At 40.0% G+C, this 24,152-nt stretch overlaps 2 protein-coding genes across 3 annotated transcripts; one reads left to right on the forward strand and one right to left on the reverse strand.

Moving 5' to 3' along the window:
• Nucleotides 1-421: 421 nt before the first annotated feature.
• LOC145457582 (uncharacterized) lies at nucleotides 422-15,481 on the forward strand. The gene is made up of 5 exons (XM_080335804.1): nucleotides 422-800; nucleotides 856-1,012; nucleotides 1,351-4,821; nucleotides 4,887-4,982; nucleotides 15,120-15,481. The coding sequence occupies exons 1-3, from the start codon at nucleotides 647-649 to the stop codon at nucleotides 1,520-1,522; spliced, it is 483 nt and encodes a 160-aa protein (XP_080191930.1). The 5' UTR covers nucleotides 422-646; the 3' UTR covers nucleotides 1,523-4,821; nucleotides 4,887-4,982; nucleotides 15,120-15,481.
• A 139-nt stretch (nucleotides 15,482-15,620) lies between these two features.
• Nucleotides 15,621-23,152, reverse strand: LOC145457581 (matrilin-1-like). Of its 2 annotated transcripts, XM_080335802.1 has the most exons (7): nucleotides 22,968-23,152; nucleotides 22,810-22,884; nucleotides 22,640-22,744; nucleotides 18,899-19,073; nucleotides 18,362-18,571; nucleotides 16,629-16,734; nucleotides 15,621-15,761 (listed from the first exon to the last, which is right to left on the reverse strand). In XM_080335802.1, exons 1-7 carry the CDS (start codon nucleotides 23,089-23,091, stop codon nucleotides 15,663-15,665), a joined length of 894 nt encoding a protein of 297 aa, XP_080191928.1. In that variant the 5' UTR covers nucleotides 23,092-23,152; the 3' UTR covers nucleotides 15,621-15,662. The 2 variants fall into 2 exon arrangements, with proteins under 2 accessions (XP_080191928.1, XP_080191929.1); XM_080335803.1 differs by lacking the exon at nucleotides 22,810-22,884.
• Nucleotides 23,153-24,152: the final 1,000 nt, after the last annotated feature.

The raw sequence follows: 24,152 nt of genomic DNA on the forward strand, positions 1-24,152 counted from the left end.
CAACATTGTCACAACGTGCAATGAAATCGGTATGGTTGAAAAAATACCAAAGTTTCTTAAATGCGATCAATAACAGGCGTTATATTCTTTCGGGTGGCATGAAAGGTACATATTTGAACTTTGACATCTTCCACTATGTTATGACGTCATAATGAGTGATACTCGAATACTCGACTCGACTCGAAGCATAGCCTAAAGCGCAGATCACACGTACAATATTCAGACGCGGCACGCACTCGCGCATACGTTTCATTCTTTGCTCTGCTCATGCGCTAGCGCAGCGCCAGCGCCGTGCGCGGGAGGAACGCTGCAGCCGCGTTTCATTCGAGAGTCGCGAGTGAATCATTCCGCACGAGAGAATTACGTCACAGCCGAGAAAAAATGATTTGTGAAATATGGATTAGTTGTTCGGAAACCTTCACCGTGTACGGATCTCGTAGGTCCGGCCATGTGATTATTTTGGTAATAATAGCAAGGAGTATTATGTAAGTAATAATTTATCGAAGAGGTGTAAATATTCCTTCTGAATACCACTGTATACCAATAGTTTTCTGAAGGGTCCAGCAGTACCGTTGTTTTCGTTTCAAGATATCACGAGGATTCATTATCAGTAATATATCACCTTCGCCATGTTCTGAATTAACAGATGAGCGCCAGTATGAGTGTAGTGAACGACGAAATACTTATTGAGGAAGTGAGATCCAGGAGTATTTTGTATGACAAGTCACACCCGTCGTATTATCTAAGAGAAATAAAGGCAAGAGTTTGGCGAGAAGTGTCGCAAGCCCTTGGATGCCCAGGTACAATGTGTCCTTGTAAATATCTCCGAGCACGAGCTAACATTAAATATTACAGGGCAAGGTTTTACACTCAGATGGAAGAATCTTCGTGACCGCTATGTGAAGGAGAAAAACAAGTACATACCCTCAGGATCAGGGTATGAGGCTGTTTTGCCCCGATGGCCGTTGATGGGCATCATGAGTTTTTTAGATCCATACATTAAAACGAGGCAGTAAGTTGTTTGGTAATTTTATTTGAGATTTTAGATCCATACATTAACCAAGTAACTTGCAGTTGAATTTATTTGAGATGCAGGAAGGCTATTAATTTATTGATGCCGTAATGCCGTAAGTACTGCGTAAGTTAAGTTAGTCAATGAGTGCAGCACTACCGTACTGAAAACGTAACATATCAATTCAGACAGACTAGATTCTTGAAAAAATAGTTGATAATTTGACTCCGTGGATTAGCAGATAGCACACCATAATTTCACTTTTAGCTCAGTGTATCTTTGGTCATTGTCAAAATTATCAGCATGATGATAGTTAGGAATTTTTCCATGTTATACAGAACATCATCAAACATGTCCGAGGAACCGCTGTCATCGTCGTTACTTGATGACACGCTGCCAACAACATCGGTGGCCACATCGTCGTCAAGTCTTGATAACATGCTGCCAACAACATCTGTGGCCACTAGGGATGGTGTGAACGTGAGGTTCACGTTCGCGTTCTGTGTGTGAACCTCGGAATTTTAGAGGTTCGCGTTCACAACAGAACCTTGGTAGGTTCTGCATTGTGAACCTTTTGGTAAATTGTAATTTTCACTCGATTATAAGATCTTTGGCTCTAATTTCTTGCATTTCAACTGCGGGTCATTTCATGCATGGTGCTGGCAGCATAAAAAATCAACGCTAAACGAGCATGCACCATGCACCTCGACAACCTTAAAAGTTTTACTTGATTTGCTGCAGAAATTGTCTCGGAATAACCAGCTTTCCGTTTGTGAATATTTAGTGACTCTATGCTGTGAACTTGACCCGCAATCACACAACATCACGAGCGATATATACGTAGTCAGCGAATGATGCTTATTCAACCAATCAATGACATTCATAGACTGATGTAAAAAATCGAACGGGCGTACGGGGTCAATATTGACTTTATGTCTTTAGTGTATCATTAAAACCAAATCCGTGCGATTAAGGTGCTTGCTACTTCTGCCTAACTTGTTGTTGTTCGCGGTATCGGTAGCGAGTATAGAAACCCGTTGTACACTCTGCTCAATATCCATGTAGCAATACTCAGACTCCGAACACATCGTCCGGTCCGGTCCGGTCCGGTCCATCGTCCGTTAGAGCGTAAGGTTATATTCCTCGGTAAGTCCTCGTCGAAATTGCTGGCAAAGCGACGGAATGCATTGATTTTATGCAATTATTATATCCTTTGATTACCGTGGTTGATACCAGACATGGGGTGATTACTTCATGAATGTAATCGATTGTGATTACGATTACTTCTGAATGACGCGATTACGATTACGAGTGCGATTACAGCAAAATCAGGAAGTAGTCGATTACGATTACGATTACACTGGAAAAGTAATCACGATTACTCATGATTACATTTATTTTGCATCTTAGAAGCTATGTTGGAAGACAATATATGGATTGCGCTAAAAAGGCCTAATGAGATAACAAACTCCCTTTAAAAAAGATGCGTCATTTGTTTGCTACGTCATAATGTACCCATTGCTCATTTTCATAAAGGTCAATTTATCGCGCCCAACGGTTTGCATTCTTGCCAGGGCCATGACTGCCGCACCACAAATTTCCCAATAGGATGGAGAGCGAGCTCGAAGAGGACTCAAAAAGTATTTCGTAAACTAACATAAGTTATAGAGTATTTTCGAAAGATCTAATTAACTTGAAAATCCTCTCTAGATCAATGATTCCCAACCGCGGGTCCGAGAGCTGCATGCGGCTCTCAGCTAGCCTACTTGCGGCTCCCATTGACCTTGGAAAATCCAACAAAAATAATAAAAAAAACAATCTATAACGAACGAAACATTGATATTCAAAAATTTCACTAGCTTGGCTTGGAATCTGGAGTTTATAATCAAGGGTGAAGACCAATTCCTTTGGTGTCGAGTAGCGATTCTATACTCAGCAACGATTTCGTTACTCAACTCACGTCAAAAAGTATGCTCACACTCAAATGCATTTGGACTGGCACTCAAATTTAAGTCAGCCCATAACCAGACTTAATTAAGTGCAGGTGGTGTTACAACACGTTTCACAACGCTATCTGACCAGCAAACAAAGGGATTATTGGACTTGATTGTTAAGTTCAACGGCCGCATTGACGGAATGAATGCTTTTTTACCCATGATGAAAATGTTTTCAAGTCCTATTGTAGTTTATGTGACCGCTGACCCTATAGTAATTTATAACTTGAGTTGCTAGACATGCAGTCAGATATAAAGACATGGCAATTTGTTTGTGCGTCTCACGAATGTTTTTCTTTTAGTCTGCTACGTTTGAGCCACTACAATATCTTTTGATTATATAACAAACCGGAGGTCAAGAATTAAGAACATACACTAAAGTAATTATAACAAGAAACCAGAGGTCATAATTATGAATTACGTTCACCCAGCTCTACAGGTAGGTAATTGTGTGCCGAGATAGCGCAGTGCTATAATCCATCCATAATGAGAGAGGATTAAAAGTTATTAGTAATATATTGCAAATACTAAAATTATTGACGAAACTCAGTCTTCAACTTGAGATTACCACCCTATGGGGGCCAAAGACCAACGTTTGGGCTGGGCCGCTGGGGGACGAATTGGTCCTGGTTCCAGCTACAACCCACGCTAACATAATATATAAGCCCATGGCGGCAGGTCCCAATGTTGAATAAAAAATTATGAAATAACGATAGGGGCCCGTCTCAAGTTAGAGTCATATGATAAGACGAAGTGAACATAAAATTCTGCCTTCAACTTAATACAGATATTGTACTGCAAGCTGCCGTTACGAGAAACAGCAAAAACGGTTCGGTTATGATATATATAGTACCAGCTGTTGATTTTTACTGCTTCGATGTGGAAACGGCAATGTTCTAATTGACCAGTTCAAATCTTTGTCCGGTGTACGTACGTACTGGATAGGCCTACTGCTCGCCAAGCAGCAACGGTCAAACTGCGTTTAACCATAACCAAATATCAACTTCAACACACAAGTCACTATTTTAAACTAGGCAGAGCGGAGATAAATTATACTGCTGTGAGGTAGTGGCGTTTGGAACGTGTTTATAACCTAATATACAGCACGACGGGTGTTCTTACACTCACACTAATGTACGTACGTACATCGAATATCTATTTACTGTGGATAGGCTACTTCTTACACAATGACGCGCAAAGTTAATAGGCTGCTTCTGACGTAATAATGAGCAGTGGCATTGAAAATCAGACGTTTGTGCTACATTGAACCTGGTATAATATCTTTTTCTTGTTCACGAATGTTCAGGTTATGTCATAGTCCTTGTAGAAATAAAAAGTAATCGTTCTTTCACAGAAAAATCGATTAGATATGCGAAGTAATCGATTACGATTACGATTACTTCGGAATTTTTTCGAATGTAATCGATTGCGATTACGATTACTTGAAAATGCTGTAATCGTCGTAATCGATTACGATTACTAATCACGATTACCCCATGTCTGGTTGATACATTTAGCGACGTTTAAAACGCCGATATGTACTTCAGCATTGTGGCATTATGTGGACTGAGTCTTCGCTAGGTATCGTGTACATTAATATAGGCTATCACTTCATTGGAAGATAGGGTTGAAATTAGCAATATGACGTCACGAGGTTCACGTTCGTGTTCACACAGAACCTTTCAAAAAGGTTCGCGTTCACACGAACCTGAACCTTTCAGAGGTTCACACCATCCCTGGTGGCCACACCGTCGCTCGACAATCCACCAGCAACATCGGTGCTGTCGGTTGAATCAGTCGACGCACCATCACGTCGTAAGTTGAATTTTTACAAAAATGAGGTATCTTCATTCTTCAACTACTGTGTGTATTTGCTACAGCGGCAAAGAGGGGGAGTCGCAAGCGGAAACACCCAAGAGATGATGACGATGATGATGTGCAGTCTGTACTGAAAGCTTTGCAGCAAGGAAATAGAGGTACGCATGTGTCGAGTAGATCTGCGTATTCTGTAAAATTTGATTCTCGGAAAATGAGTACATGGCCGGAGTGGAATTGGTGGCAGCGTCACGCAGAGTCGAATCACTCAGGTACTAGATTATGCCCAGCCCTACTAATAAGGTAGCCAGTATGATAAGTACGAGTTTTCGTGGAGAAAATGTGGCGCCCACGACGAATCCCATGCAGTAAGTTCGATTTGGTGCTGCTATGACGTCACGAATTTCAGTTGTGACGTAACAGTTGATTGACTCGAATGGCTCTTTGGCAGTTACAATGAAAAAAATAGGGCCACTACGGCTCTTCGGACGAAAAAGGTCCCCGACCCCTGCTCTAGGGCTAGGTCAAGGTGGGTGTCTGATTGAAAGACTACTCCAAGACGTTTCGGCACCATCTTTTCATTGTAGCGCAAGCTTGTGGTGTTTTGATTTGACGAAATGATGATGATGAGATTTGATTGCGTGACGCGATCAATATATCAAAAGAAATATCAGAAGAAATGCATTATCTTCCACCTTTCATACAGCTCTTCATAGACATATCCAATCATTACCTTATCCTTGTCTGACTTTGCATGAATAAACTTGATGCAACGTTAAAATACTTCACATCCACTAGCATGAATTGAACTGCGTTTCTCGTGCGATAATCTCAAATATGAAGGATGAATCTCGAACACAAAGGCGCTGTTTGGGATTCCAAAACTTCTGAATAGAAATGTCTGCGAAATCATGTCACATGATGATGATTTCCGCCGATCGATCAGTCGCGATTTCAACGCTACAACATTAAGCCAACAAACAAATCTCAAGTCGCTACATGAGGTTGGAGCCTTCGGAGAATGAAGGATTATTAAGGGTGGAGACCAAAAGTTCCGCTAAGCGGCTGTTGGGCGCTTAGCGCGTTATTTTAAACTTACCGGTGACCAAAAGTGTGATTTTGTTAAATCTGCGACCGCTAAACCTCAGATCTTTAAATCACCTACCCTCGCTGGTTTAACTGTTAAGTCGCTCATTTATCGCGGAATGCGGCACAAGCTCACCTGATCATTTTGTAATTTTAACTGAACGTGTGTGACGTGACAGATACGAGATCGCATTGCGTTGTTATTGTTGTTGTTTCTGGTACGGCCGCTGGGCCGCAGGTGATCTACACTTCAGGAGTCCCGCAGTACTTTCATTTTCTTCAAGTCGACTTTGTTATTATTTAGTTATCATTCTGATACCGTAGGCTATCGCACCATCATCCTACGTAGTAGTAGCCTATCATGTATGACAGTTGGACTTGACTATTTCTCAACTCAGGAAGTATATTATATAGGTAGTTGACAGACATGGACGTACTTGAGCTTTTGGATGAATTATGCGAGGAGAGTAGACCACAACGCTGTAACCTGGTAGATTTGAAGAATCCACTCAAAAAATATTCAGATTCGGAGTTGCTAACTCAAATTGTTACGAGTTTGGATACTTCTTGCAGCGGACACTTTGCTTTTGTGAACTGGAAAGCAGTGTTGGGATGACTCGAGTCATGACTTGACTCGAGTCAGACTCGAGTCACCTTTTGCGCATGACTTGACTTGACTCGAGTCACTTTGCTAAAATGACTTGACTTGACTTGACTCGGCGTATTAGAAATGTGGATTGACTCGTGACTCGGACCAAAATTCACGAGTCAATTTCAAGTCATCAAGTAATCGGTGTATATAAAAATCACTGTATCTTGCATATATTCGGATTGTTCTAGAAACGCTGGTGTAACCCGTGAGAGCGAATAATCATTCGAATATCGTGCGTTTCACTGAGTCTCGATTGTTCTCTCACAAATAAATTGACCGCAAACGAAGTGATCGAAGCTTACATACAGCTTACGTTGCCGTAACTCGAGTACTAAAGTAATAAAATAGCGAAATTTCTGTTCTCTGTTCTTACCTTAACCAAACCTCTTGTCTTATTGAAATCGAATACAGTTTATATAGTTCTCAACCATTGGCGCAGGCTCAAATTGTATCATCAATATGTAAATGGGTAATGTGTTGCATCTAATGAATTCGTTTGTCTATTCACTATTTTGGCTGGTAACTATAAACTGAGGCTATGCAAATACGTAGTTTAACAGTTCTACGTGTATGTGAACGATACAGCGTCTTCTTGCCAGTACATTTAACTCGTTTATCGGTGCGGGATTAATGGCCACTCAATCAGTATTTCAGACAGCTAGCAAATTGCAATGACGTAATCATGCCTCATACTTCGAAAAGGCAACTTGACTTGAAATGTGACTTGACTCGTGACTTGACTTGACTTGACTCGACTTGACTCGAGTCACCTCCAAAAATTGAGTGACTTGACTTGACTCGAGTCACCTTTGAAAATCGATTGACTTGACTTGACTCGAGTCAAAATGTGCAATGACTCGAAATGACTCGTGACTCGAAGGTTGTGACTTGATCCCAACACTGCTGGAAAGTAGTTTGGCACGCTTTGTGGGTCAAAGTGCCATTACAATCGGGAGAAATACCCCACTTTCGTTTTGGCTCTTTCCTATCTTTTCATTGTATCGCAACATTGTGGAGTTTTAAAAAGAAGGTTATTGACAATATACTGAAGCTGCCTCCCCACGACCAAATATCTTTTTTGAAACTAATAAATTGGGTAGGACTCATCGGACCTTCATTGGCAATTTTCACTTGTAGTAGCTCTAACACAGTGATTCCCGAAGGGGGCGCTGGCCGTACAACTGGGGGGCGCTGAGAACAAATGGGTGGTATAGCATTGGACCGCAACAGCTTTGTAATGCTGGAAGGGCTGAAAAATAAATCAGCCCAATCGCAATGAAAGAATGAAATATCGATTCAGTCAAGGCAGTTTATAGTCGATCCATGCGTAAGTGTATTCAATACCAATCAGTAAATCAATCAGTTGCGCCAAAAAAAGTATATTGTTATTTGACAATGCTGATCCTGTCCGTCAATGGACATATTCGGCAGTCAGCTGAATCCCCATAATGCGTGTCGTGTTTCATTTACTTCCGACCAGTCGCAGGGACGTTTGTTGCTGTCGTTGTATCAGATTGCTACAATGAGTTCTGCGAAACGGAAATGCAGACAATACAACTTGAGCTACCTTCGGCATGGTTTCATTCCTGCGCCCGATTCTGATCTTAAGCCTGTGTTTGCTATGCAATAAAGTTTTCTCGAATGAAGCCTTCCAGACTTTCGGAATATTTATCAAAAATCCACCCAGATAAAGCAGACAAAGATTCGTCGTTTTTTTTAATCACCCTGAGACAATTTCAAAAAGCGAAAAACCATCGGTGCGCTGTTTTCAAGCTCTCTCCAGAAAATTAATGATGGGTTGCTTGCATCTTACAATTTACGTTTGATTATTGCAAAAAACAGCCAACCTCACAATATCGGTGAAGAAAAAATCCTACCAGGTGCCCTGGAAATTTTGGACACTGCTGTTCATCACAAAAACTAGTCCCATTCCTCTTAGTGACAGAGGTGGTCAAAGTAGCTAAGAAAGCTACTCAAGTAGAAGTAGAAGTAGTGAAGAAAAAATCCACTCAAGTACAAGTAGAAGTACTTCTTCCATAAGCAACCTAAAACTACTTGCAGTAGAAGTAGAATTGACTGACTTTAAATCTACTCAAGTAAGTAAGTAGTTGTGAAAACGATCTTAATTCGTTCACATGGATTGTCAAAAGCAGCAAATTGAGCTATGCGAAAAGTGCCGAGCTTGATTCATATTGATGCATACCAGGAGGTATCCAATTTTCGACAGCATAAGCATTCGTCCACATCATGGGATGAAAATGATAATATTGATATGAAAATGCGATGCTAATCGCACGTTTTAGAAAATATCATAGTATGGCGCACTCCCCCATACTATAAGGCCCGTAGTTTATTCGAAGAGCAATACGGAGAAGTTGTATAGGATACGGGGTAAACACTTTGCGCAATTAGTAAACGTTAATAAAAAATATGATAGATCGTAAAAATGCCATATTGTGTATAGCTTTATTTCCGGAAATTAACATATATGTTATCCAGACAAAAGAACTGACATTAATTAGAACTCAAAGTCTATGATACTGGGAGTTGAATGTGAAATATAAATACTACATTTAAAAGCGGAAATGTATTTCGTGTCATTAGTCCAGAAAGTTTCAAAGGTGTTATGCTAAAACAGCTCTAGAACTAGGAAAAAAGTCAGAGTTCACTTTCCCAGATTTGGACACGCCATGGACTGCTAGATTACGATATCATAAGTAAATGCTAGATTGCGAAAATCAGTTTCAAACGCTATGATGGGCCATATTTACCGTGATGAAATATTTCATATGGGCGAAGGGCGACAACCGACAATGCGGTGTGAACGGAACCACGCCAATCCGCAACCTAAATTATATTCACCGATACTTTAGTGAAATCATTTTGGTTACTCCGTATCCACTGACCGCGAAGCGAGACGAAAATTCTGGGTTTTACTCAACTATTATGAAAATTAAATGTTGATACACCGTGAAAACAGCCCCAAAATTCCTATAGGCTATCTTCATGATTGGAGGATTAAACTACTTCTACTTGACAAACTGAAAATAGCGAAAAGTAAGTAAGTAGATCAGAAAATATTACGAAGTAGAAGTAGAAGTAGCGAAAATCAGATCTACTTGAGTACGTACCAGAAGTAGAGGAAAACTACTTGAGCACTTCGAAAAAGTAGAAGTACTTCGTTACTGACCACCTCTGCTTAGTGATAATACGGCGCAGAGGCGGATTGATAAGATGGGTACCGATATAGAGGATAGGCTGTGCAGCAAAATTAGAGACACCGAATTTAGCCTTCAATTGGATGAGTCTAATTTGCCAGGAAACGAATCGCTGTTACTAATTGGTTACGTTCGTTTTGTGCACGATAGAAGCTTACATCGTTACATGAAGAGCTGGCAATGGCTTCAACTCTGGATACAGATACTCGGGGTGAAACAGTGTTTCAAGCTATCAAATCCTTCTTCGACAAATTTCAAATTCCATTGACGAACATCATAGTATGGGCAACTGATGGTTGGCCGGCTGCTATCGTGGATTCAACGCCTTCTCAAAGGCAGCGAATCCTCGTGTACTCACACTTCACTGTGTAATTCATCGGTAGCATTTGGTGGCAAAAAAAATTGAGCGTTCGTCTCCACCATGCCATGAATACTGTCATCAAATCAGTGAATAAAAATAAAGCTCACGCCCCGAACTGTACAATGACAATGAGGAAGTATTTGAACGTTTGTTGCTGCACAGTGCACACCGAGGTGCGATGGCTTTACAAGGGAAACTGGCTGGCGCGATTTTACTCGCTGTTCCAAACGATCGTGGAATTTTTTGCTGAGCTGCGACCCAGGGCTTGCCGCTTGCGAATGACGTTTTGGTTTCGAGAAATGAGATCGCTTACCTGACGGACATATCCTCAAATTTAATGAATTGAATTTATCCCTTCAAGGTAATGAGATAAATCTTATTAAGGTAAAGTCGGGTTCAGAAATAAGCTCGTGCTGTGTCATCGAAATTTAGCACGACGTGAATTCTTCCAATTCTCTAGCCTGCAAGAGCTTGGTAACAGTACCGCTGGGATACCCGATGTTGACGTCGAAGTATACAGGACTCATCTTGAAAAACTGCATGAGGACATGGTAGTTCGATTTAAGGACATTTTCCGGTTAATAATTCCTGACTGGATAATAAATCAATTCTGTGATATTTCCGAACATGGAATTCTTGAGGAGAAGCTCAAACCGATGTCCAATACATCATCGTATCAATCGATTTGGCTACACAGAAGAAAATTGCAGAAAAATACCCTAAGATTTGGAATCGGATGAAAGTTTTCTTTATTGCTTTCCCTAGCTCATATTTGGTAGAGCGTGCTTTCAGTGCCGTGACAACGTTTCCGACGGACAAAAGAAACCGACCAACCGACTGGACATAGTTCGATGTGTAGATTTGAGATTGTTTCTATCCAAAGTGAAACCCAATATCACGAGGTTGATGGCAACGCACCAGGCTCATCCGTCGCATTAGTTGATATAAACGCATCATAACCGTTGTCTTATCTGGTCATGGCGTGTTAGGGGGGGGGGGGGGTAGGGGTGCTGACACTTTCTTCGGTGTCCAAGGGGGCGGTAGTTCGAAAAAGTTTGGGAGACACTGCTCTAACACATCTTGGAAATTGCAACTTCTACTGGCAGTTGAGTAGAAAACGGAGACTACTCGATGGCCAAAGCTTATTGAAGCTGTAACCTATTACCACTACTTTTTGTGGGGATGGTCCACTTGTCGATCAAACATAGATTGTCACACTGTTCACCTGTACAGTAGGGCTGTTCAAAAATAACTTTTTTTCCCGGATTCCAGCCATTCACTGATTAAATTGTCAGGTTACCCTAAAAAACGCTGCACACCAAATTTGGTTCGATTCTAACAAGTATAGGACTCCGCAGATCCAATTGAATTTTATAATTTAAACAGGAAAATTAAAAAAAAAAATTTCCAAATTTTTCTGCCAACCCCATGAGATTGTTGAGCTGTCTTCAAAGACGTTGCAAAACAAATTTGAGTCAATTCCGACCAGTAGAAGCGGAGTTATGTGAGTTTTTCGTTGATAAATCGCGGATTATCCACCAATCAAGGATAATCCGAGAAATATCAAGGAAAAACTCCAATAACTCCGCTTCTACTGGTCGGAATTGACTCAAATTTGTTTTGCAACGTCTTTGAATACAGCTCAACAATTTCATGGGGTTGGCAGAAAAATTTGGAAATTTTTTTTTTTAATTTTCCTGTTTAAATTAAAAAATTCAATTGGATCTGCGGAGTCCTATACTTGTTAGAATTAAACCAAATTTGGTGTGCAGTGTTTTTTAGGGTAACCTGACGATTTAAGAGGTGACCGGCTTGAATCGGGGAAAAAAAGTTATCTTTGAACAGCCCTACTGTACAGTTGTACACGAACGTAGCCAGGACGCTTCTGAGGCAGACATGCTGTCGAGGACAATGAGAGAATGATTTCACGAACAAATAGCCTGCAGAGTACAGATTTTAGACTGGCAAAGTTAATGAGAGAAGGAAAAGGCATGTCTCAGCACGAGTACGCTGCTCGTAAAGGTATTGAATGACAGAGGTAGTCAGGAAGCCTACTCAAGTACGAGTAGAAGTAGTGCTTTTCAAGACAGCCTTAAACTACAAGTATAAGTATAGATTTGACTGGCTTTTGAGAGGCTGCCATTATATGGATTGGATTACGACATAGAAATTTCAAATCCACTCATCTCTGGTGTGGACACAAGCAAATCCCACGGTTCTGCGAGATTGGTGTACACACGTAACTTTTTCCCATTTGGGCAAAGATAATTTGACTATATAGCTACTAGCTAGCTAGCGGAGATGAACGGATTTAGAATTTTTATGTCCTATTCCAGTCCAAATCCAAAGCTTCAAATCCTAATCCATAACTTTTGTATATTCAAATCCACAACCAATCCTAATCCGATTCTGACTTGAAATTCAGAAAAAATGCCAATTTATGCAAGGGAGGAATTAGAATTATTTTCTTTCACAACCAACAATTCTCTTGATTTTAAATAACAGCCTAGGGCTGCACCTCTCATGTTCATTGGCACCGAGTGTACCATAAGTACATTTATAACTGATCTGAATAAAGTTTGTCGCCATTCGCCACACGACATATCAATCTCCCAGAAAATTGGTAAATCCCATCCAAATCCTAATCCGTTCAGAAAACTAATCGCTAATCCATTCCAAATCCGACAAAATCTCACAAATCCGAATTTTATAAATCCTAATCCTAATCCAAGGTCATCTCTGCTAGCTTGCTAGTTGCTACTTGCTACCGTGGTACTGATTGCGGAATTATAAATTTTATTCTCCTCGCTTGCGGTTTGCACTGCTTCTCACCTGCTGTCAGACGGCATAGATGCGCAACAATACCAAACTCCGTTACAATACAACATTCGAGGCTGAATTTAGGGGGTTCCATGACCACTAGCAGGATAAAATTTATATTTTCGCAATCAGTACCCCGGTAACTTTTGATTGATACATGTTTAATCAAAATTTAATGCTCGAAAACCCGATCAAAAATTACCGTCACATTGCCTTTGACCAAATGGAAAGTGTGAGGTACACCAATTTCACTGAGCTGTGAGATTTGCTTGTGACTTGAAAAAAATCAAAATGTGTCCTCTAGTTACAAATGATGAACTTTTGTGTCCTGATTTGAAAATTCATAAAAGTTAAGACTGTTTAAACAAAAACCTCCCGCACAAAAATTTTCCAGTTTTTACTGTATGAAAGATAGGCTTTCTTTCGTAAATGCAGACTACATAGGCCTAATATATATATCGACTGATTTGAATTCAACTGACACAATTCCACTTGCGGAGATTTAAAATAGTATTTTGGCAAATTGTGATTGCCCAGATTGAATTAATCCTATCGTCTTCTTGCTTACACTCAAAAATACATAATTATTAAATAATTATCAATTTCGTTTTTAGATGTAGACTTATATATCGTATAATTTCAATTTGCCGGACACAAATCAGACTGGGTGTTTGAAAAGGTGAAAGTAGAACAGCTCGAGATATTTTCAGCGGCCTCGTAAACCGATTAGAGGAATATGATGCATAGGAAAATTTGAAAATGTCATATCATATGTGACATCAGAGTAGTTGGAGGTTACATATGTTAGCTGACTATTGCTCGAGTATCGAACGAGATAATCCACAGAATTATGAGTTATTAGCGTAAATTTGGACCCTAAAACTCGCACTTTAATTGTTCTGCAGAAGCAATATCAGTTTAAATTAACCAAATGAAGCATTGCAAATGTTTATTTTTGGTCTATTGATTTACTTTCGACTGTTTGTGGTTTTTGCAACGTTTTGTACAATAAACACAAAATATTAAAAGTAATACTTTTATGTGGGTTATGAGACAATGGGGTGGGTGCATACCATAAAACCTTGACGTGATAGGGAAAACGGAAGTCATTTTTTAATTCAGCGCCCAAAAGTTGGTCGAAATCAATTGTCTGATCAAAGTCAACAAAAATTGTGTTTACCAGTGTTATCGGTTGGCCGATAATATCGAGACGATATCACACTTTGAAAGAAATATCAGTATCGGCCATTGGAGGTGAATAATCATCGGCAATTTTCGTGACGTCACAACATGGCGGTAGGAAGTCACAAAAGTATCTTTGACCGCTAGGCTGAGAATGTTGATATTTTTCATATAGCTTACACTTTGCAGGTGACCAGATGCATCATTTCTAGTTTATTTCATGTTCAAGTATAACACTGTTAAGCTGTTCCAATAAATGCTCTGAAGCTTTGAAAATGTGTTTATTTAGGTATCTTCCAGTTCTTTTGAATATCGGCTGAATGTATCGGGATTGTCGGTCAAGGTGTGAAACATCAGTTTTATCGGTATCGACCAAAAAATCCAATATCGGTCAGACTCTGGAATATACCGAATATTATTTGCTGCTATCGTTGAGCTCGAATGTCCTACAGCGATAAAGTGCCCCATCGGAAGTCGGATAAGTCCGTTGTAGATGTCCCTGGCACTAACATAATTACAGAAAAGGAAGTCAAATTGATGGAATAACTTTACCAGAAGTGCAAAAGGACAAATATTTGAAGATTAAATTTGTAGCAGACAATGACCTTTAAATTGTAAATTTTTTCTATATTTGGACCAATGTCGAAAATTGAAGTTCGTTTGTGCGAGACATTTTTACGATTTGTACAAAATAATTATAATTTTAATAATTTGTTCATTAATTCCTGATACAGGCAAATTTCTTTTCTATTCATAACCCTAGTGTGCACTCGGTGCATCTTGGCTTGTTGTTGAGCGAATCTACCAGCTCATCGGAAATTCGTCCTCTCTTGACCGAGTGTATATATTCGTGTTTTTTGTCATAAGACCGACTTAAAGTATACTCATTAAACACGGCGACCGGCTCGGCACTAACTATCAAAGAGACGGTTTTACCCCTGACTCCAGCAAATATACATTAACCTTCTCTGAATTTCAGCTTTCGGATTTCTTTTTTCGACATGCCTGAGAAGAAACACTTTGAAGAAAAGCCAGATGATGATTGGCGCAAATTGGCTCTAAATTGAAACACACGCAGGCCTACCGTGGTGTTATGATATGCTTGATTGAGTCCGCAGCCATGGATTCCTGGCATTATTTTGTAGCACGTCCGCGGCTTGTGGACTGCTGAGATCGACTTGTAATGCTACCAGTCTAGTAGTTGGTCTCGGAAGTAGAATCTCGACGATAATACTATACCCACAAATAACGAAATGCTGTTCAGTGTTCAGTCGCTAACAAGTCGGGTGAAATAGTCGATCGACACACCAAGGACGGAGTTTCGTAATTCTAAGGTATATGTTCTGTCTTCGTACCACCCTACGGGTACACATCTACACACCCTTCGCTAGGAGTGTAGGCTCGTGTGCGGAAAACCGTTCATATAAGCTTGTGTCAACACAAACAAGATTCTTTCTGGTGTTCGCATCATCCCTAATGATTATTTATGATCGTTAACTTTATTCGGCGCAACAAAATTATTTTAGCAAATGTCCAAGTCTAGAACCAGAGACCGAAGATCGTAGAAGTCTCGCAAGTAAGACACGCGCTGACTGCTGTTTTGGTTTCCAGTCGCAATCTCCTAAAACATCAACAAACCCATAAATCAGTGTTTCTTAACATGATCACCAGCGCCCCCGAGGAGCGATTTAGATTTTGAAGGGGCTAAAACGCTCATGATGCAATATAGGGGGCGCAGGGCTCAGGGGATGGTATTGGGGCGATGAAGAAAAATGACGTCGGAGTAGGGGGTGCAGTAGGCACGTTTGATTATACAGTAGAACAATAGTTTTATATATCCCTAAGTTCTCATTGCAAATTAACATTCGATAAAATCTGTCGAATCTCGAAATATATGCCATGTTTGCAACCTGTTTCCATATATGCAGTGGTTCAGTATAATTCATGTAAAATTAATTGTGCGTACATTTAGATCGCCAATTCACCGTAAAAATACTGCCACGCTAGCTAGTAGGCCTATTGCCAAATGCAGAGGGGAATTCGTAATATGTACGCTGGGCTCGAACCAGATGGTATGAGCCCGTACCTGATGGTTGTAATAAAAGCCTTGATTTGATCCCGAATATAGCACATACACATGGTGTTTATTAGTCGAGATGTCTTCGGGCGCGAATCAAGTTATTTCCAATGATAAAGGGTTAACTCGAAAAGACCGACTGGACCGACTTTTGTTTTTCCTGCGTTCTTAAATATTGCGGCACCACACATAGGCAATTTTCGGAAAGAGGCGCAGCAGGAAAAAAGGTTAAGAGCCACTGCCATAGATGAAAGCAAAGAATCAAATCAAGATTTCTGGTCGCATTGGCGCGAAATTCATTTGAACAAGCTATAGACACGCCTATTAAAGAGGTCAAGAAGTGAATCGATTAAAAGTGCAAAAGGTGTGCCTGCCGTGATTAGTGTCAGCAGATGCAAACGTATTACTTACACGTAATTCGGCTAAAACGGCATCGCCTATTCCGACAGCATACGGAGTGATGCCCAATCCACGAACTTCTTCAGCTGTCTGTTGTAAAATGTCATGATCAGATGACCTGGAAGTTTAAACTGAATCAGTTTTCGATTGAAGAGGAATCAGACTTTTGACTCATTACATTTCCAAGCCATTGCGCTGTTACTTGAGTATTGGTTATGTTTAGAGTTGGATTATGCGTAACGGTGAGCCCAAGACTTTTGTACGCACCGAAATCGCTGGCATTCATGTCATGACGAATCAGTGTGCAATGTGCAATGTGCATTCGTGTTCTAGACGTGCGAAGCGCCAAAATATTTCAAAACTAACGAATGAAATCGGTCAATATTATCAGTACTTGCATATATTACATGTGATGTGCGACACATTTGTAGGCTACCGCGCGGGCTCAGGAGTAATGACAGGAGTATTCTGCGCCTTCACAGGTTTACGCCGACACGCGCTAATCATTTTGGGCCAGAATGTCATCGCTGACTATCCTTCGGGGAGCTGGAGATCACTCGTGAAGTCGCATATTTGCCGACTATCAATGTTCCTTCCAAGCTGCGCGCGTACACGGCCGCGCACAGAAACATCTGTGCCGCGCACAAAAAGCCGAAGTGATGTGCATGATCGCGCGAAGAAAGACTCAATATAAATCAACCTGCCGCGAAATACTTTATGATATTTACAAATATTTAGAAATAATATGGGGGACATGGCCTCTTTCGCCGACTCTTGCTATGCCAACGCGCCGAAACTGTTGCTTTTTTAGTATTCATCATTCCGAATTTCGAGCGTGAAGGTCCGAGCGTGAAGGTCCTGTGGAAATTTCCATAAATTGCAGCTCCATTACGCTGAAGAAAAAGGCTGCGGCCGAATTTTTTTTCGTTTTGCCCTTCAATTTGAGACCACATCATTTTTAGAGTGCAGTGCCCCTTTAACGTAGGGTTACCATACGTCCTCTTTTGATAGGATTTGTCCTCTTTTTGACTTTTTTGAAAGTGTCCTCGGAGGACGCCCTTTTGTCCTCTTTTTTGAGATTTTGTCCTCTTTTTTGAGAATTTTGGTCAAATCTATAGCAAAATTCAGCACCAGAGTTGCGCTCTGGCGGGTATTTCGGGAGCCGAGTGAAATGATGACCTTTTTATTTTTTTTATTTAGTTTTAGTCAACCGACCACAATGTGGGAAAAATTTACCATTTTTTGAGAATTCTCCTCCGGTTTCGCAAGTTTGGAAATTTCCAAAATATGGTAACCCTACTTTAACGGCTTGAACTGACTCTAGGAATATAATGTTCTCCTATAATTACCATTACAATTAGACTTATTTCAGCAAGTGAAGGTTATTTTTATTTATTTTTGATTGCAGTTTTTGGGAGGTCGGTAGTCCCATATTAAATCAATGTATGTGGAACTAAATCGCGCGTAACGCGAAGAAAATTTTTTTTGTAGCATCAATCTGCCCAAAAATAATGTTGTTTGTGTTGATTTACGAAAAAAGTATGAGGCTAATTCAAGCCTTAAGAATTCCAGACATTTAGCCATATTTTAGAATGTCCTCCTGGACGCAGTTTGAACAGTGAAATTCCGGAGGAACGTCAACCCAAATATTGGTTGTAACCGACTGTAGTGCGAACACGCAAGGAAGCGATCAAAAGAGCTAGGCTACATCCTACATTTCTTTCATTGGGGGAATTCTTTCCTACCTTCCATCAGTAACGAGTATGAGTATTTGATTGTTTCCGGCAGCTTTGTAGTTCACCGAAGTGTTGAAGTCTTTGATCGCCAGCTGCAGTGCGTGAGCAGTATAAGTTGTGTATCCCATATAACGTATGAGGTCAACTTCTGCGGAGAAATTGCTGACACTGCGATGTCCAAGGGTCACTTCGGTAGATATGTACGGTTGATTATCATCACTAAAAACATATTTTATAGCGTTCGCACGATGTCGCACTCATTAAATCAACGGCTTGGGCCGCCAACGTCAAAATTCATTCAACTCTGGGTTAGATTATTACAAAACGGGCTTAGCGGTGATACAAGTTCAGGCCGATCCAGAGGTATATATATATTGTGAATTGTGAATTCTACGTTCAGATGCAATCATATATCGATAAAAAAACGACTGCGATACGCTATCGAATATGCCATTTATAAATAAATTCCCGTTGCGACGACAATGACCGGAGCGTATATTAACTCTAGTCGACAGTAAAAATTTGACTTCAAACCACTCCCCTCACCTGATACCGGTACCCGCAAAATAGTGCGAGTATTGAATGACACCGATTTGTACATTATCATTGTTTTCTTGGAAACGCTGGCCGGCAGTTTTGACCCACTCCTTGACCACTTCGAAATTGGAGTGTGAAACACTGTGGGAGCCGTCCAACACAAACATCACATCCAACGAACATGCTGTGAAAATACCATTTCGAATTCACTCACTTGTTGCATGGACGTTTGGTCAAACGTAAACAAAATAATACATACAAGAATATATCGAGGAGATGGGCGTCATTCATGGTGCTAAAAGACTTGATGATATCACATCAGTGTTAGGATCGAGTCACTATCGTCAAGTCACAATGATGATGACTTGATGACTTGAAATTGACTCGAAAATTCTGTTTCGAGTCACGAGTCAATCGACATTTTGAGACATTTTTCATGCTGCTAGCGCCACGCGGAGCGAGAGAGATATATTATATTCTTTTTCGCCAGCACTAAGATGAGATACTTTGACGACGGAGATGCGTTACGACCCATTTTTCTCCTTCATGCTATCCGTGGATGCTGAGCGCCTAGCTGAATAGCTGAAGATACCAGTTTTCGAGGCTATGGTCTGACACAGCCTACCGATCGAAAAGTTGGACGCATCACCATTACACTACCTCGCTCGGAGAGTGGTCTGAAGTTAAAATGCAGAGAATCCCAACCAAAGACCTTTTAATGACGTGGAAAATTGTAACATATGCAAAGGGTTTACAGTGCAGAGCCTACCAAGATTCGTTTATGAACGCGAACCGCCAAATTTCAGAAGTTCACATACAGAAAGCGAACGTGAACCTCACGTTCACACCATCCCTAAAATGATACAACTTGAAAAAAATGTTTGTTTGAAACAAGACCTTTTGTTTAAAACACTATTTAAAACACGTTTTAAACAACCATTTGTTTTATATGCAACCCTGTTTGTGGGACTAGTATATCAACTGAGAATACGGCTGAGATCTTAGTTTGCTCACATTGAATTTAGTACTGCACCCAGTTATTAACTTTGACATGCATGTATTCCAAACAAAGCAACCCTATATATAACGTTCAACATTAACAGTATATCATCCTTTATGATACGATGAAGAAATATTCTGACGATTCAATTTAGTAGCTCTCAATCATTTTCGCGAAAACACTTCAGAGCATCTTCAATGTACAAATGGCCCTCACTCTCAAAAGTGATAAAATGCCTCTTCGATTACGACGCTACGCTCTATTCCTTTTACATGAATTATAATTTGGGCGATTGTTTTACCTAAAACGGAAGATTTTGACCTAAAATATCAAAATTTTGACATTTTTTGACCTTAATAAAATGACCGAATTTTGACCTAACGTATATGCGAATTAGGTGTTTTCCCACATGATGTTAAAATTGTACTACTTATCTTCATTACTGGTTGGAACTGTCTGTCGTTACGAAGTAGTTCGGCCTGAAAAATCTTTTTTGACTCAAAAACTGACAAACATTTACCTGGAAAAACTTTATTTTAACGAAATCTTGCATGAGAAGAATTCCACATCACGTATTATGGTAGAAATAATTAATATTTGTTGTAGTACAACGAAAGATACATTCCTACGTTCTCGGGTTGAGAGTGTCTGTCCTTACTAAGTATACTATAGCTTGCCAAGAATGGGGAAAAAACGTTCAACAGCAGCATTTGTTGGCTGACAACACTGAAGTTGTGCGTACACTGCTGATGACACATCGTGTTGCTTCATTCTGACAATGTTGTCTACATCACAATTTTTCATCATGCGCTTCTTGATATAAGAACCATGCAATGCACACCCAGTCTTGCTTCAGTTAGGATATTGCGGTACGTTGAGCATAACACTATGTTAACCTATTTGATTGTTAATGTTTCACAATGAGCAGACAATGGGCCATCCACAACGGTAGGCCTATAAAGAAGGCTGCAAACTGTAAAATGATAAGGTCACAGTGCAAAATCTACAATACAAACGAAATGCAGGTTGCAAAGATTTTTTGATTTTACGAGCAATTTTGATATTTTTTGACCTAACGCAACAATTTTGACAAAATTTTGACTTGTTTTGACATGTCAAAAAAATCGCCCTAATTATAATAAACCACTGCATTCATGGAAACACGTCGCAAACATCAACGGTACATATATTCGCGCACAGGCACAGCGCGGCGAAAAATTTCGAGATTTGACAGATTCTGTCGACTGTTAATTCGCAATGAGAACTCAGGATATATAGAACTATTGATCTACCATCTAATCTTTAGGGAAAGATTTTGTGGCACTAAAATTGTGAGATAGTTGCACTTAATTTTAACAAAAGTTGCAGTAAAAAGTTGCATTTATAATTCTTTCGAATTATTTGGGTATCCTCGAAAGGTTCCGTGTATAATCCAACAGTTTAAGATTTGTGCATGATATCTGTTTGTTTCGTTTCGTTCTTCGCTAATAAATCGATCATGCATACAATTTTACGGTATGCTGTGTTAGGTATCAAACCTATATGGCAGCATTCGCTGTCAGCTCCCGCAGAGCTGTCAAATTCGGTACTTCCTCATTTCACGGACGGCCTGGCGGGGTCGCCGAAAATTGCATTTTTCCAGTACGCAGCAAGATAATAACGCAATGCGGACATAATTTAGTTATTCAATAAAATAATGTCAAACACCATGACCAAAACATCGTAGGTCTGCAAACTTGGCAGAAGGCATTGCGGCAAAACTGACTGTTGGCTACTTTGACAAAATCAATAGCCTGAAGAGGGGACCCAGTGAAAATGTAATTTCGGCGGTCTCGCCTAGGCGTCCGTAAAATGGGACAGAACCTCAAAGGCCATTAACTCTGCCATCGGCAAACTTCTGTTAGATTACCCGATTTGTGCGAATAATTATCGAGACGGCAGATTTCGCGTCGTCGGGCCGGGCCGTTCACACTTCTATTTGTGTGCCTTGGAGTCGACTTTTATCAAAATACACCAAGCAAAACTCTGTCAACAAAAATAGCTCGTGTACCACTTAAAATAGTACATTGAACGCTCTATTATTCGAAATTTCATGTTGGTGACGTCATATTTTGAGATACGATTGTTGATATACAATGTTCTTTCCAATTCTCTACTAGTTGCTGACGATTAGGCCTGACAAGTGTCAGCCGAAAATATTGAATCAAGCGATCGATTTAGCCAACATATAGTTCATGCATTGTCGTGCTTGACTGGGGGTTGTTGAACTTCTAGCTTGCATAGATAGAATTTCGATGCAGCTAACCCAGCATCACATAGCGCTTTGCTGAGCAAATCAAAGAGATAACCATGCCAGAAATAGTTTTATAGCATGCTGGTGTTGAATTACAGTGATGAACAAAACAATTCTCCGCAACTTGCTCAATTTTCCCAGGCTTATTTATTGATAACTCGTCCAGGATAATGCAAACTCGCAAAATACGATCCATACAGCTGCATGCTACTAGATTGCATCAATCAATTTTCTAATATGATGCAGCTGGATTGATTACATGATATAACTAATATTAATTGTATTACTTTTTCTATTAGCCTAGATTCTACTTATGTATTTGTTTATTATAAGCACCACTTCAGCTGATGGCGTTAGCATGTCTATTTTGACCTAGGATTAGCGCACTTTCAAGCCACAAAACCATGCAATTATACCAAGTAGGCCTACTGCAAAAGTGAATTTTGACACCACTAACCTGGTACTTGTTCGGAGACGTTTGACTCTGAGTTACCAAACTTGTCTTTAAGGCAAGGCATCTCCTCAGAACAGGCCAGATTCTGCAGCTTGAGATTTTCAATTTCTGTAACATGAACATTTTTATTCTATGGCAAATCTCCGTTAGGCACGACCTCGCACTCGAACTACCTGCTATTGCTTGCTGGAGTTCCGCGTTGGTCGAATTAATGCGCCTGTCAAACGCTTCTTTTATACCATTTATAACTTTGAAATATAAGTCAGAAATACCGTCAGATATAATCAAACACATGCAATATATCGGGGTATGAAAATTCAAAATATGTCACCTGTTTGAAATATATCCTGTGTGATGAACTGCGTTGATGGTTCCGCAATATCAATATTACCGTCTGAAGAGACGGAATGGAAGGAAAATATCAATACAAGAACCACGTTGACTTTTACTTCCATTATACGGAAATATCTTACGTCAAAAGTATAGTAGATAGCTAAAATACAAGAGTGGCGCGATGAGATGAAATATTTGTGACTATGCACAAAACGGTGTTGGCACAGAGACAGTAATCCATGAAGGCCTAGTGACTCGAAGTCAAATTTTGAGTCTATTGTCAATCGGTGAGGATTTAGTTCAAGATTGAACTTCATTGATCGAGTGGGTTCACTAAAAAATCAGCACACCCGGAATACGGGACTTGAACCGACACCCAATACATCCTCGGAAAGTTGGATTGGGCCATTCTGACTCATTGTTGGGATGACTCGATCGTGTCACCTTTTTCGTATGAATTGACCTGAATGGAGTGACGTTGTAAAAATTAATGAAATATGGATTGACTCATCATCACTGGGAGCAAAAGTTTCGAGTCAACTTCAAGTCAAGTAATCAAGTATAATTATTGTCGATTGAAATCGCTCTATCTTGCGTATGTTCCGATTATTCGCGATGTGATATAACCTGTGAGAATAACCAATCAATAATATTGATTTTGCGTTTAACTCCGCCTCCATTGCTCTATCACAAATAAATTGAGCGCATGCAGGTGATCGGATCTTCCAGTTTACGTTGTCGTAAACTAGTACCAAAGTAATCTGTTACCAAAGTATCTATCTCTGTTCTATAGACTGCTCAGTGCTCACTGTGCTCGATGCTCACCTTATCCAGACCTCTTGTATAATTTAAATCAAATTTGGATTTAGTTGGATCAGTTACAATAATTCAGTTAAATTACAATAAAATTACTCCCTTGCAGGTTTCAGTTGCAGAACAATTACAAGTACTCCATGCTAAAAATAGCAAATTACAATATAATTACTGATAAAAATTAAATGACTATTCATGAATTCAACTTCGGCAGAGTGGTGCTCTTTTACAACCGTAGTAACGTAATTAGCAACAATCACAAGGTATTCATGTTTCATTCATGATACGTAGAATACCGTTTAATTAAAAAAAACTCGAACGTTTTCGAACTACTCCCAATCATGAGTGCTGAAAAATACAAACACAGATC

Source organism: Botryllus schlosseri, chromosome 15 (genome assembly GCF_051294905.1).
Source record: "Botryllus schlosseri isolate E-star chromosome 15, Bs_hap1, whole genome shotgun sequence".
In the NCBI taxonomy this organism is placed as follows: Eukaryota; Metazoa; Chordata; class Ascidiacea; order Stolidobranchia; family Styelidae; genus Botryllus; species Botryllus schlosseri.